Source organism: Alternaria arbusti (genome assembly GCF_024043155.1).
Source record: "Alternaria arbusti strain BMP 1465 chromosome Unknown scaffold_1, whole genome shotgun sequence".
NCBI classification, from domain to species: Eukaryota; Fungi; Ascomycota; class Dothideomycetes; order Pleosporales; family Pleosporaceae; genus Alternaria; species Alternaria arbusti.
This window is the reverse complement of record NW_026249941.1, coordinates 1738598-1752323: the sequence shown is the minus strand read 5'-3', so window position 1 is coordinate 1752323 and position 13726 is coordinate 1738598. Positions and strand designations below refer to the sequence as shown.

General features: G+C 52.2%; 6 protein-coding genes across 6 annotated transcripts; 2 read left to right on the top strand and 4 right to left on the bottom strand.

Annotated features, from left to right (window-relative positions):
* Window positions 1-841: 841 nt before the first annotated feature.
* J4E86_000632 (uncharacterized protein) lies at window positions 842-2355 on the top strand (the record flags this gene model as incomplete). The annotated part of the gene is made up of 2 exons (XM_051441205.1): window positions 842-1189; window positions 1240-2355. The coding sequence occupies 2 exons, from the start codon at window positions 842-844 to the stop codon at window positions 2353-2355; spliced, it is 1464 nt and encodes a 487-aa protein (XP_051307376.1).
* Window positions 2356-2525: 170 nt separating this feature from the next.
* On the bottom strand, window positions 2526-3842 carry J4E86_000631 (uncharacterized protein; the record flags this gene model as incomplete). Its single annotated transcript, XM_051441204.1, has 3 exons — window positions 2526-3319; window positions 3377-3742; window positions 3800-3842. 3 exons carry the CDS (start codon window positions 3840-3842, stop codon window positions 2526-2528), a joined length of 1203 nt encoding a protein of 400 aa, XP_051307375.1.
* Window positions 3843-4656: 814 nt separating this feature from the next.
* Window positions 4657-6501, bottom strand: J4E86_000630 (uncharacterized protein; the record flags this gene model as incomplete). The annotated part of the gene is made up of 3 exons (XM_051441203.1): window positions 4657-5823; window positions 5876-5967; window positions 6018-6501. 3 exons carry the CDS (start codon window positions 6499-6501, stop codon window positions 4657-4659), a joined length of 1743 nt encoding a protein of 580 aa, XP_051307374.1.
* A 936-nt stretch (window positions 6502-7437) lies between these two features.
* J4E86_000629 (uncharacterized protein) lies at window positions 7438-9472 on the bottom strand (the record flags this gene model as incomplete). Its single annotated transcript, XM_051441202.1, has 6 exons — window positions 7438-7773; window positions 7823-7888; window positions 8310-8403; window positions 8452-8813; window positions 8864-9392; window positions 9450-9472. The coding sequence occupies 6 exons, from the start codon at window positions 9470-9472 to the stop codon at window positions 7438-7440; spliced, it is 1410 nt and encodes a 469-aa protein (XP_051307373.1).
* Window positions 9473-10413: 941 nt separating this feature from the next.
* J4E86_000628 (uncharacterized protein) lies at window positions 10414-10923 on the bottom strand (the record flags this gene model as incomplete). Its single annotated transcript, XM_051441201.1, has 2 exons — window positions 10414-10607; window positions 10674-10923. 2 exons carry the CDS (start codon window positions 10921-10923, stop codon window positions 10414-10416), a joined length of 444 nt encoding a protein of 147 aa, XP_051307372.1.
* A 1628-nt stretch (window positions 10924-12551) lies between these two features.
* J4E86_000627 (uncharacterized protein) lies at window positions 12552-13689 on the top strand (the record flags this gene model as incomplete). Its single annotated transcript, XM_051441200.1, has 2 exons — window positions 12552-13287; window positions 13370-13689. The coding sequence occupies 2 exons, from the start codon at window positions 12552-12554 to the stop codon at window positions 13687-13689; spliced, it is 1056 nt and encodes a 351-aa protein (XP_051307371.1).
* Window positions 13690-13726: the final 37 nt, after the last annotated feature.

Below are 13726 nucleotides of genomic sequence, written 5' to 3'. Positions count from 1 at the left end.
TATGGGACAATTAGGAGTTGGATAGCAGGTCGACAAATCAAATTGCAATAGTAGTCCATATGTCAATTGCACTGTTGTATAATATAGGCTATCGGTGTGATACTGTCCATTTAGGTGAGTAGCTCAAGCAGCCGCCTTACGAAAACGCAGAGACGTCCCGTGTGTGCCTTCTCCGCATTTACTAGGAAAGCATCTTCCGAGTTGGCAGCTTGTAGTGATGGTTAATTGGCAATCCCTTGAAATATCTCTAAGCATAGCCGTCATGCTTCCTCACGTCGCGGTTTGCTTCAGCGGTGACCATTTCCACTCTTACGTCAAAAGCCGATCCCACCTGCAATATGGATCACGCTCGTAGGCATCGTCGCGAACTCTAACTTTACAGCATCTGGCATGACTCTCGTTCAACCTGTGCGTGTGATAGACATGATTCAAAGCCGTCGTACGCAGCTTCGCCATGGCCGTCACACAGCATGACGCGGGGCAATGCGGGGAAAGTGCAGACGCTGACTCGACGCGTGCACACGCCGAAGACACGGAAAACAAACCGCGAGCGCCATCGCCATCATTCCGGACAAACGGTCTTGCGACACCACGTCGTCGCCAAGCTAACTTCTCCTCATGCAGTGCTACCTATGGCTGCAATGCGTTCGCGCAGCCGATAACAACCGCCACCAGGCTGCAGACCTCCGGAGTTGACACTTACCACTTTAGTTAAGAGGTGAGATTACTTAGCCAGCGCTTCATACGCGTGCGCCGTCTCTCGAGTACAAGTTTAATATACCCTTCTTGGACCCTATATTTTGTGCTTTCTTGCAATATTCTTCCTCATATTTCGCCCACCATGACACTACAATACTCTGCCAAGAACCTACCAAAGCAAATCTTCATCAACAATGAGTACGTTGACTCAAAGTCGCCGAAGAAGCTCACTCTACACAACCCCAAGAACGGCGAGCTGCTTGCAGATGACGTGCCCTCAGCAGGTGAACAAGATGTCGATGCTGCAGTTGATGCGGCGGACAAGGCGTTCCCGGCGTGGAAGAAGATGAGCGCGAATCAGCGCCGAGGTATCTTGAACAAGTTCGCAGATCTCATCGAGCAGAACGCAGAGGGTATCGCACAGTTATCAAGGATCTCGCTCGGTGCGCCAGCAGCCTTTGGTGCTTTTGAGATTGGTCTTTGCGCTGAGGTGTGTACAGCTATTAACAACTCCAAGAGTGACCACTGACAATACATCAGGTTTTCAGATACAACGCTGGCTTCATCGACAAGTTCGGCGGCGAGTCTTGGCCCCAGGAAGACGGCTTCCTCAAGATCGTACGCAACGAGCCTCTCGGTGTCACCGCAGGCATTGTACCTTGGAACGGTCCTATCGGCACCATTGGCCTCAAGGCAGCCCCAGCACTCGCCACAGGAAACTGCTTCATCCTCAAGCCCTCGGAGAAAACACCCTTCTCGTCGCTGGCTCTCGGTACGCTCATCAAAGAAGCCGGTTTCCCACCTGGTGTCTTCCAGATCCTCTCTGGAGATGGAAGCACCGGTGCTTTGATCGCGAGCCACATGCGCATCCGCAAGGTCAGCTTCACAGGATCTATCGCAACTGGAAAGAAGATCCAAGAGATGGCCGCAAAGTCCAACCTCAAGCGTGTCACTCTCGAGCTAGGAGGAAAGTCACCCGCCGTCGTCTTCGATGACTGCAACCTCGACAACGCGGTGACCTGGACTGCTAACGCCATCACTGCCAACACAGGTCAAGTCTGCTTTGCCGCTAGCCGCGTCTACGTACAAGAAGGCATCTACGAAGCCTTCATCGAGAAGTACAAGCAAGCGATGAAAGACAAGACAAAGGAAATCGGCGACCCAGACGAGACGTCAACGAACATCGGGCCCCTGGTCGACGAAGCCCAGTTCAAGCGCGTACAAGGCTTCATCGAGCGCGGCCAACAAGGTGGAGGCACCCTGGCAGTCGGCGGCAAGCGCATCGGCACATCAGGCTACTACCTCGAGCCCACCGTCTTCACAGACGTCGACCCCACTTCCGAGATCCACTGCGAAGAGATCTTTGGCCCTGTTTCTGTCGTCAAGTCTTTCAAGACGGAGGAAGAGATCATGCAGTTGGCGAACAACACGAACTTTGGCCTTATGGCTGGTGTGTTTACCCAGGATATCAACAAGGCGTTGCGCGTCGCAAGCGACTTCGACTCGGGTATGGTTGGTGTCAACTGTGTGAGCTTGATGTTCACCATGACGCCTTTTGGTGGAAGCAAGGAGAGTGGGTTGGGCAGGGAGTGCGGCGTCCATGCGCTGAGGGCGTTTACGGAGCCAAAGACGATTATGATTAACATGAACTATTGAGCTGTCAGTTAGCTGTTTGGGTAGGACTTCAATAGATATTCTAGTTTTCATTGCTGTCTCTTCATCAGAGCGCTGGATATAGTAGTGCAGTCTTTAGAAATGCCTCTAAAAATCCTCCTTCTTTGCACACTATTGTGCGGCACGATTGCATGGCACGTCACGTCTCATAGCTACGGGATAATCTTGGCCTTCCTCATCCTGTCAAAGACAGTTCCCCAAGTCTGCTTCGTATCTCTCTCCTCGGTGAATCCTGTTGAGTACATCTTGGTCATATCGAATTGACGATCAAAGTCGAACTTGGTCATGAGCATTGATTCGGCAATCTGAAGTCCACGACCACCGTCCACATGGCCATGTTGCAGCCCATACTTCTTCTCCATTGCCAGCCATGTCTCCATGTTGTCGTTGATGAACTTGCGCACATCAATGGGAGTGGCACCAGGCCCAGTGGCCTTGAGGCCAAAGTAGGAACACAGAATAGGCCATTTCTTCTCCCAGTTTGAAGGTGTCTTGGAGTCGGCGACGTTGTAGGCCTCTCCCTTCTTGGTGTTGGGGGAGAGTGTGAGGTGGATGGTCTGGCGCGCAATCATGTCGCTGCTGCTATCGTTGCTCAGCGCTTTCCAGACTCCTTTGTTGCCAGGGAATGGGCATTCAGCACCCTCGCCATGGATCTCCTTGTAGAGGCTCAAATAGATACCCAAGGATGTACCCAGCGAGTAGAAGTTCTGGTTGGGCACGTAGCCAATGATGAGATCGGGACGAGTCTCGATCCAGCTCCATTTCTTGTCTTTGGCGTAATTGGCGATCCAGTCGTTCTGTGCGTGGTAGAACAGCATCTCGGCGTACGGGCTGGGTATGCGGGGGTAGGATTCTTTGAGCGGCGGTGGAGGGAGTTTGGGCCCGGTGGTGCCCGGAGGAGCGACTTCATCGAACCACGGAAGTGCAGCGAGGAGATGGCAGCCATCTAATGTATGTTAGTCTTGGGTGTCCAACACCTTCACAAGAATGGGATAGGACTTACAGATCTTCGAGCCGATTTGCAACACAACGTATTCCAAGTTCGGGCACAGCTTATCCATAGCTGTCACCGCTTTGGAAAACATTTCCACAGCCTCGTCCAACTCCTTTTGTACATCCATGCCCGCCTTGTACGCAAAGTAGTATACGTGCGTTACCTCCCCGATGTCCGGTATCTTCTCTACCAGCTCCTTGTTGAGACTCTCTTGGCTATGCGCGAGTAGGTCAATGCCAGAGACCAGGTTTAGGCGCGGGTCCTCTGGCCATTGCGTCTGGTTTGGGGCGAGGGGGCGATTGTTCAGTCCATGAACCCGCTTCCATATGTTCTTCTCGGGATAGTCGGAGAGGATCTCGTTGACGAAGGACCATCCTGCATGATCATTATCAGTATGAAGCTCATCTATAGTCTTTTGAGGGGTTTACTGACCGGTCACGCCGGATGCGCCAAACACGACAGCTGACTTTGACATTCTTCAAGACGTGCTAAGGATGAGCTTTGAGAAGAGTGAGGCCTCAAGGATAATGAAGCTTATAAGCAGGGCGAAGCGATAAGGCACCGGCACGGCGTGTGCCAAAAACTAGCCCTTGCAGAGACTACATGTTGTCTCTTTGCATGGGCGACCAGTATGGAAGGTGGGGTTGCGATTGGGATTGCGATAGTGGAGACATGAAGTCTAGATGGGTTCTCTCCTACGGGAGTTTTCCCATACTGCCCATGGGGTGTACTAAACGTCAGTAGTACGGACACTGGTGCGTACACTACCTACCGCGCGCATAACTTCAAACAGCCGCTCTACACTCTACAGATCGTCAGCGCTCTTCTGAAGATCCCGCGTCGCATCACGAGGAATTCAGAAGGAGGCCCGGTCGCCTCGGCGGGCCATCCGGTACCCATGAGTTGTGGGGTTGCCGCAAGGAGCGCCCGAGAATATAGCCGTCTTCGAGTCATCCCAGCCTCTTTGGGACGCGTTGCCGATTCATGATATGCGAAATCTCAGATCGAGGGGCCCGTTGTGTGTATGCGACATGTGCGCGGCGCGTCGACGTCTGATGAGGAGCTTATAGGATAAGGTCGTGGTGGAGGAAGGAACGACGGGAAGACGTGACGAGACATTTTCGCAGGGTCCATGACGTCGGCGACGCGCCGGGCGAGAAGGTAAGCGTCCCCCTGACACATCTTGCGCAGCCAACACAACACGACCGCATCATCGATATGTCCAACGCTATGCAAAAGATGGTATGAGGAGAGCCAGATTATCAATTAAGCTACAGCATTCTAGGTGCTCAGTGGAACTCGTTCTTGTCCGCGTACACGTCGTTCTCGAGAAAGACCTCCACCTTGTCCGTCATCTTCGGTGTCAAATCCTCGCAATAGAAGATGCAGAGCAATCCTACGATACCGAAACTCAGACTACTGAGCGCCACGATCTTTAGCGCGTGCGCATAGCTCCATTGGAACGCCAAAGAAGCCGCGCCTAGTGCCTCTGGACTTGTACCTGGCACTTCGGCGATGGCGGCTGCGCCTAGGGGCAAAGCGGCAAGTAAAGCTTGCGCGTTCTCCAACGACATACCCGCCTTCACAGCAGCAGCGGGAACCGTCGCAGCAGCACGAGTGGTCTGGGTGTTGGTGAGGATAGTGGTATAGATGGCTTGAGCCAGCGACCCTCCTGCGTAACGAGCCATACCCGCCAAGCCACCCGAGAAACCGAGATCTTGTTGTGGCACGCCAAGTTGTGTGAACGCGATGGACTCGTACTGTGCCCATCCGAAGAAAGAGGCGTTGATGCAGCAAAACGCGATCATCAAGTTCTGGTTGAACGGAGTGACAAGGCCCATCAAGGCGCCAAAGAGCACCATGCCAGTCCAGGTACCGATCAATGTCCATTTCCAGTGTCCGATCACGTTGCCTAAAGCCATGAGGCATAGTGATCCGAAAACAAGGCCTACATTCGGCGGCAGTGTGAGCAGCAGTTCGGTACTCCGCGAGACGTTCGGGCCCAGGTAGAAGACATTCACCATTGTCGGCCAGATGATGTTGACCGAGTAGTAGAACATGGTGACGATGAATGCTACGATGAACGGCGCCGTGAATTCCCTTCCTTTGTGGCTCCTGAACAAGTGTGGCGGGCAGAGTTTGAAGCGGGTGTTCGAGAGCGTCTCCCAAACACCGAATGCAGCGATCAGGACGAACCCGACTACCATGGGTGCAATGACGGTTACGTCTGAGCTTGGCTTGTACGTGGTGTTGATGATACCAACAAGGGCAAGGCAGATGCCTGGGACAATAAGTGCAGTGCCCACATAATCGAGGCCGCGGACTGCCTCGGACCATGGAACGCCCTTGGGGTGCTTCGGTGGCTTGTAGAGCAAGAAAAGAGATACAAAGGATATGGATTGAGCAATCAGACCAGCCCAGTATACCCACTGCCACGCATTGACGTCGATGGCGTACTGTGAACGGATGTCAGCTATTTCGCCCACCAGGTCGAAGAATTATACTCACTCTTCCAACGATAGGACCAATTATAACGATGAGGAAGACAAAACCGTCCGAAAGACAGATACCAATGTGCCGGAACTTGTTCGGTAGAAGTTCTATAACAGTCAGACCCACTAGCATGTAACACACGACGCAGCTCACTCACCAGGAATGCTGCACATGGCCATCTGCGCGAATCCGGCTCCAAATCCGGTTATAGCCAGTCCAGCTGTGAAGTGGTCTGCTCCTTTCGCTGTCGCGGTCACGATGAAACCGACGCAACAACACGCATTACCAAACAACAAGAACCACCTCCTTCCAAAGAGATCGGAGTTTGCGCCCGCAAGAAGGAAGCCAATCGCGTTGGCTGTTGTGTAAGCGGGTATGAACCACGCGCTCGCTGTCGGAGCACCAAATTGAGTGGCAAGCCGAGCCATCATCGCTGAGGTGGTAGGTACAGGCCAAAAAGAAAGGCCGAAAGTCGAAGACAGGATGAAGATGACGAGCCATGTCTTTGGTGTTATAGTGGTTGTATCTGGGGTGACGAATGTCTGTGGTGGTGTCGCTGCAACGGTTTCGATTTGCTCAATGTCTCTCTTCTCGTCCGATGGCCGACGCAGGCCGCTCTCGTGGACGGCACTTACTGCCATGATGGTTTGGTGAAAGGAAAGTCGCCTGATGCAGGTACGACTTTGTGTAACTGGGGTGAGGGATCGTCGTAGAGAGCCCACTTATGGCTTGCATATATCCTTCGCTGGGTCTTGTAGACATGCACAGGTCACATCCCATCAAGCCACTGGTTCGACACTTGGACTTTCCTCCAGCCCCGCATCTCGGATACACAGAAGCAGAGCTTACTATGCTAGCAGGCTGTTCTATTGGCTGGCGTTCTCCATCAGTTCGAGCATATCGTTGCACATTCTGAAATCCGGGGTAGTGGACGTGGATGTGGGTATCCGGAATTGACTGCGGAGAAGATGTGCGCCACATCATGGCGCTTGACTGGAAGTGGTAGTGGGCGATAAAGGGGCGAGGATCGTCTTCACCTGGAACAACGTTTCCGTCGGTACTGAGCCATGCGTCAAAGCTTATTTCCGACATCCGTGCGTTCACCTTGAGATCGCAGTCAAGACCATCATTGCACGTGCGAGATACAGGGTGTACTGTGGACTTTGAGCTAGACGAGACCGACATGTGACGCCACCATGCTGAAGTCCTGGAATTGGCCAAGGGTTGGACTAGCTTGGTTGAGCTGAATAGATCAGCCTGCAAACCGTACATCTGCATCAAGACATAGAAGAGGCATGAGGGACTAATTCAGTGTGGACGTTATCTAGTCGCAGAGAGACCATGGGTAAATAGATAGATATGGTAGTCTTCCGCTCTGATCCACTACAACGCCTAGTACTTTGCATCCCGGACCATGTCTAGACAGCGCCCAGACTACGCTTCCGCTCTGCGCGTAATCCCATCCGTAGCATCGCAATCGGGAATCGCTTTTCCAAAGCAGATCATATCATGTCTAGACTCATTTCATCAGCAAATCAGTCCACACTAACCACCAAAGGAACTGAAGAGAGATGGACTCACCCAGCCATGACCTGGATGCCCTTCTCCAGATCCATAAACTTCTCCGCATCCGGCATGAGTGCAGCCCGGTACTCGTCGCTCCCGGCAAAAGCCTCCCAATCTTCCCACTTCTTCACCCAGATTTGACTGCAAGCATCGTAGTCTAATAGATCCATGCCCAAGCTCTGCAGTTTGCCTTTGAGGCCTGGTGATTGGTAGTGCTGAACGTAGCGTTGTATCTTGACTGCGTGGAACTTCTTGCAGGCGACGGTGAGGTCGGAGTGGATGTGATTGTAGTGCTTCTTGAAGAATTCATCGGTAACGTCGGGGTGTTTGCGAAAGAAAAAGGAGAGCTTTATACAGGCTAGAAGAGAGCTTCAGTTCATGATATATTCCAGTGACGAGGATGGACAGACGCTGGTAGTTCTCTTGTTTGTCCCATTCGAACTCGGGATTCGCGAAATCATGCTGCTGAAGTGTTAGTCACGCGTGTGAGATAAAAAGGGCGGAAAGAATACATCGATAGTCTTGTAGGTCATCTTAGCATGTAGTTGGTGATCGTGTAAGAAGGTCGAAGGCTCTTGGGTTGTCGGCTCCTAGAACCTAAAGTACCTGTGTATTCCACAAGTACAGCCACTAACAGTGACCCTGCATAACCGACCGAGGAAAACGGAGCAAGCCAAGTTCAGCGTGCGGGGTCTAGTACATGGCGGTACTACCAGTGGCACGATCGAAGCAGGCTGCCTAATGTCATGTTGTACAATTGATCCATGGTCAGTGGTATGAGCGCCTCACAGTATGTAGGCATCGCGGTGACGGTACTTGTCATTTTCCTTTGTTGATATCGTAGAGTTAATGCTGGACTAGATAAATATCGTGTCTAGAATACAACAACCTGTCTCTTCTCCGCTTTACCAGCCTCCATATCAGCGACCATCTGCGGCAAATCATCAATCTTGCGGAACTCGACTTCTGGTTGTATGCTGCGGAAGGTCAGAAACTGTTTCCACATGTCATAAGAAGTAACATACCTGTGCTTGCCAGTGAAATCCACAGCCTTCTTCATTCGCTGCGGAATACCCGTGCTGTCGGCCTTGATGCGGTACCGTCCTGTTGTTAAGTCGAAGGTATTGATGAAGTCCAGTCCTTTCGGTGCGATTCCAATGACCATGAGTAGTCCGCCTGTTCTCAAGACATCTGGGGCGCCGGCGTATGCTGCATTCGATGCGCTGTAGACCGCCGCTGCGTGGCATCCTTTGCCTCCAGTGAGCTTCTTGATCTCTTCGAGATAATCCTTGTTCTTCATGGAGTTGAAGACAGCTTCCGCGCCGACCTTCTTCGCCACATCGAGTTGGTTGTCGTTGATATCGAGACCGATAGTCTTGATACCCAACTGTCTACTGTCAGTCGCCATGCGTAGCGCAGCTTTCTGCCCAAACTTACGGCTTTTGCATATTGTATCGCATACTGTCCAAGACCGCCGCACCCGATAACCGCCAGCCAATCGCCCGCCTTCAACTCACAGCTGTCCACTGAATGAAATGCTGTGATACCCGCACAGAACAGCGGTGCAGTCTTACTCATATCGAGGTTTTCGGGTAGCTTGACTGCATTCTGCCAATCAACGACCGCGTACTCGGCGAAGTACCCATCCGACACAAAACCTTGTAGTTTCTGGTTACCCGTCTCGCATCGCATGTTGTGGATCATGCAACCTTCGCATTCGAAACATGCCCCGATGAAGTAGTTAAATCCGATAGCATCACCGACTTTGAAGCCTTTGTTGCTGGCTTCCGGTCCAATGGACTCAATGTAGCCGACTCCTTCATGGCCTAAGGTAACGTTGTAGTCGGGTCTCATGGCCATGAGCAAGTCTGAATGACATAATGATGCTGACTGTATCTTGACTAGGAACTGATTTGGTGCTTCGGTGGGTTTCGGCACGTCATTGACGACGACCTTTTGCTGCTTGCTGGATGTCTCGTCAGTCTCATACTCAGTGAGGACTACCTAGGTACTATGTACTTACGGATCCCACTGGCCAGCTTTCATGATTAGAATTGTCCCGACGTCTCTTGTGTGGCTTTTGGTATAGCTTGAGGACTATGTTGGATCCAAAGAAGAGTATAAGTACCTACTCTGCGCTTCGCATTCACTCTACCTATGTATGCAACGGGTTGTGAGGCGCGACAGAACAGGAAAGACTGCAGGGATTGTGCTGCGAGTCATCCCGACACCATGAGGGCACCGTTGCTGACTTGGCCTTAGCAAAGCCGTTCATACGGAAAAAGGTGGCCGACATGGCGCGCGGGCTGAGAACGTTTGGCTAGAGGTGAAGCTTGGAGGATGCTGGGTGCGTGGCGCGCGGGGAAAGAAGAAGCGGGGTCCAGACGTCTAGCTCGACTGCTTTCGCGCGACGCTGTCTTTCCAGCTGGTAGGCAAGATGTACTAGACTCCACAGGCAAAAAGAAGATATCGCACTGTGTACGCTAGCCCTGGGGTGTGACCTTCCAAGGTTGGCATGGTACGACACCTGGGTAAAAAGATTGGGCAAAAAGAAGATTTAGCAAAAACATACAACAGCGGGGATTCGCTAGTGGTCACCCACCTAACTACTAATCTGCCGGTACACTGCTTGTATATGGCTGAGCGGACGGGAAGCCTAATTCTCAGTGTCCTATGGTCGTATGTACCAGTTCTAACAATTTCACTCATTATGTCATCGAGTATCGTCCAAGAAAACCTGACACCCAGAGCTGTGGTCGAACATCACGCTTATACCTGCACTAACATCAAGCACAGTGTTGTGACTAATGGTACTGAGTGTCAATGGAGCTGTGAGATGTTGCACGAGCTTCAAGCACGTTGGAGGCCATGTACATTCACGGATAGATATGAACGATGACATGTCCATTCGCTACTACTAATTACAAGCCACTAGCTCTGCATCCGTAATGATACCGATGGAAGCTGTCCCGCAGAATGGCAGCTATCTAACTGCCACTGACCGAGGTCACGGTAGGGTCCCAGGTCGTGTACGTGACTTCATGAGTCGTCCAAGTCTGATACACATCCAATCCATAGCTATCAGGCTTCGTGTGGAACGTGTAGTCGTAGGTCGAGTTAGTGTTGATGGTCAACTGGTAAGTTGCTCCGATGGTGTTCTTGAGCTTGTACCAGGTAATGCCTTTTCGCAAGTGTCAGTTACATGAACTACCTCACGCGTACCATGCAGCACTGCTGCTATACATACCTGTCTTGTTGGCGAAGTCGGTGGTTGTCATACCCTCGGTGTCTGCCTTCCAGTAGCATGGCTCATTGTCGAAGGGAGGGCCGTGAGAGTCAACGTCGTGGTCAGGCTCGTCTGCTGGCTTCTCGGTTGTGTTGCCCTTTTCATCTACGTCTCTGGTGAAGAACGTTTTCCCGCTCTTGGAAGTCTTCTCGGTCCATTCCTGGAAGTCACCTTCGGGGGCTTTGAGGGTTTGCTCCTTTTGTTCGGACATGGCGAGAGATCAGAAACTCTGGTAAAGCTGGTTGTGGATGATGGTGTCTTGAGGGAACTACGGCTGGATGCTGTGTCAGAGAAGGAACAGCGGAGGGCGGAGAGCCTTTTATGTCAAATATCATATTCTTACTCCGCCATCCGATGATGTTGAGTACGATACAGGAGCATTCTGCATTCCCGGTAGCTGCAGCAACTACAGCACCGACACGGCTAGCCATGGAGCAGGAAATCCGTAGCAAGGACAAAAGATCGAGAACTCACAGCTGAGCTTCAGCTGCGCCACCATGTCCATGGCGCAAAGTTCATGGTAGTTCCAGCTGTGGCCCTGCTGCGTGGTCTGCTCGGCCTCAGCTACATCAGGGCTGTTTGGCTTGAACTTGCTGCTATCTGGAACCTTCTCGCATTGGCGCAAGTTACGCGTGACGTTCTAGGCGTGGTAGCCCTTGCGTGCCTAGGTAATGCCACAACTCTTTTGGGATCGCCGAGCTTAATATGGTTTCTGATTTCAGCTGCTATGAGTGTTCCAGGGGTGGCGCACCTTCCAGCGTCAAAAATATGGCTTCCACCGTTGGTGCGCATGTTATTTGTGCGGGGGCGGGCGCGGCCGGAGCGGCGCCCAGGTGGAGAACGGGCATCCCGAGGTCGCTACCAAACCTTGGCCAGCGCCTTCACGATGCAATGTCCCGCTTGCGACACTGTGACCAGGTCCGAGTCTGCGTCAAAGGCGCACTCTATTGATGTTGCGACAAGTTGATCAATAACAAAGCACTGGAGATTGCGAGTCTGCATACAATCCTGCCCTAGTCGGGTGCTGATCGAGACCGACAAACACGCAGCGGCTTTGCATCGCGCCCACTCGGCGTGACATTCGGAAAGCCACAACTACTGCACACCACAGGCCCTGGTGCTATCTACATCAATCCATAGCGAACTTGCGGAATTTTCGCCTATTTTCAGTTCATATCACCCGCCTGCATACCCTTCATGCGCACTTGGTCACACGGAATCGGTCCGCCTCAGTGCATACCTCGTGAGGTCAAGCGACCGCCAGCCGTACTCCACCTATCCTACGTTTTCGTCCATGGATACGTTAGCTTCGTCTCCGAAGGCCTAAACGAGGCTCGATCTGTCGCTCATTAGACGCATTCGACTAGAAGTATGTTAGTTCGTCGCCTGAACTGCGTTGACACTTTACCTAGGCAATGATGCGGCGTGAAAATGCGGCTGGTCTCAGCTTTCCACCGCGCGCCACAAATGTCGGACGTATGCAGTGAGAATTCATTGTGAAGCTAGAAGCTACTGAAAAAGAGGTTGTGGCGGTCGTAGAGGTGTACATCTAGCATCTAGACACAACACTGGGGAGCTGACCGTTGTGTCTAGCAAGGTCAGGCGACACTTCTCCTCATACAGCTTCTCCTAGGTGCAGTTTGCATCCTTCAGCTTCGAGATGATACGGGGCTCGTTTATGGCTAAGCTGAGATCGTTCGCGTACGATACAGATCGCTGGTCTAGATCAATCTTGGGTTTGGAAGTCTCATCAGGTAAAACAAGGGGAGACTGCGGTCCCCCGGTCAGTATCAAGATTTTTCAACGCTGTCGTGAGCTACACTCGCAATCATCATTACAATGGCTTCTGAATCCCATACCGAGGACGCACAACATTTGGCGGCGAGCAAAGAATATGGACTAAACTTCGCGGTCGCGGGTGGGCTGGGAGGTAGTTTACATTCTCCTCTTCACGAGTCTATCACTCTGGCTGCCCTGGTCAGTACAGGATTCAACGTAGCTCCAGGGACTACATTAGAAAGTGCCAGTAACGACGACTGGGAGTACATTCGGGGAGTGGTGTGGAACGATGATCCCGCTTGTCTACTCTTTGACGACTACGCCGACGCAAACCACACCTACTCGACAGGAATGATGTGGGGCTACTATTTCAAGACAGGGGAATACGAATGGGAACAAGACAAATCAGACAAGATGCAAAACCCGACCGGGCGCTCCCACTACGGCGATCTCCAGTTCCTACACTGTATGGCTTCCAAGCTTGGAGAGAACCCAGAGGAGACCAAAGGAAAATTGATGAAATGGCTCGGCGTCCTTTGGAAACTCTTCAATGGAGAGGAAGGGATTACCCCAGATACAGTCATCAGCAAGACCGATATGGCCGAATTCTGTCCTAACTTCTCGCTGCCCGCCAACTGGGGGACGCTGCGCTATCTGCTATCTGGCGAGTCGGCATTCGAAGCCTTGGACATACCACGTCGAGCCTTAGGCAGTATGTTCCATATCATACAAGATTCCTACGCTCTGGGACACACGAGACGCACGTTGCTGAACCATGAAGCGAAGATCTCCGACGGTAAGTTGCAACGCAGGCTCTCTTTCTTCCATCACATGGTGACATAGTTGATCGAAACCATCTGACGATACCACCGTGGCAGATCCCCTCCAATTCCAACCCGGCGTCGTCGACAAATGGGGCCCAATCGAGAACTTCCACGTCTACAATGGACAAGACGACGACCATCACGGGCTGTACGATCACGCCAACACCCCAATCCCCGATCCCACAAATCTGGCCAACTTGGATCAGTTCAACAGCATGATTGGCTGTCGCGATGCCGTCGAGAAGTGTCGAGGACTGATCGAGCTAAAAAAGTCGGGCAAGACGTGGGAAACAGGGGTGAGAACGTACTTGGATGAGGTTGTGTTCTCCCTCTCACAAGAAGTCACGGATGCAGATACGCGAGTGTGGCCTTAGACGCAATGTGGCAACGCATGCCAAGTTGAGATTGCAC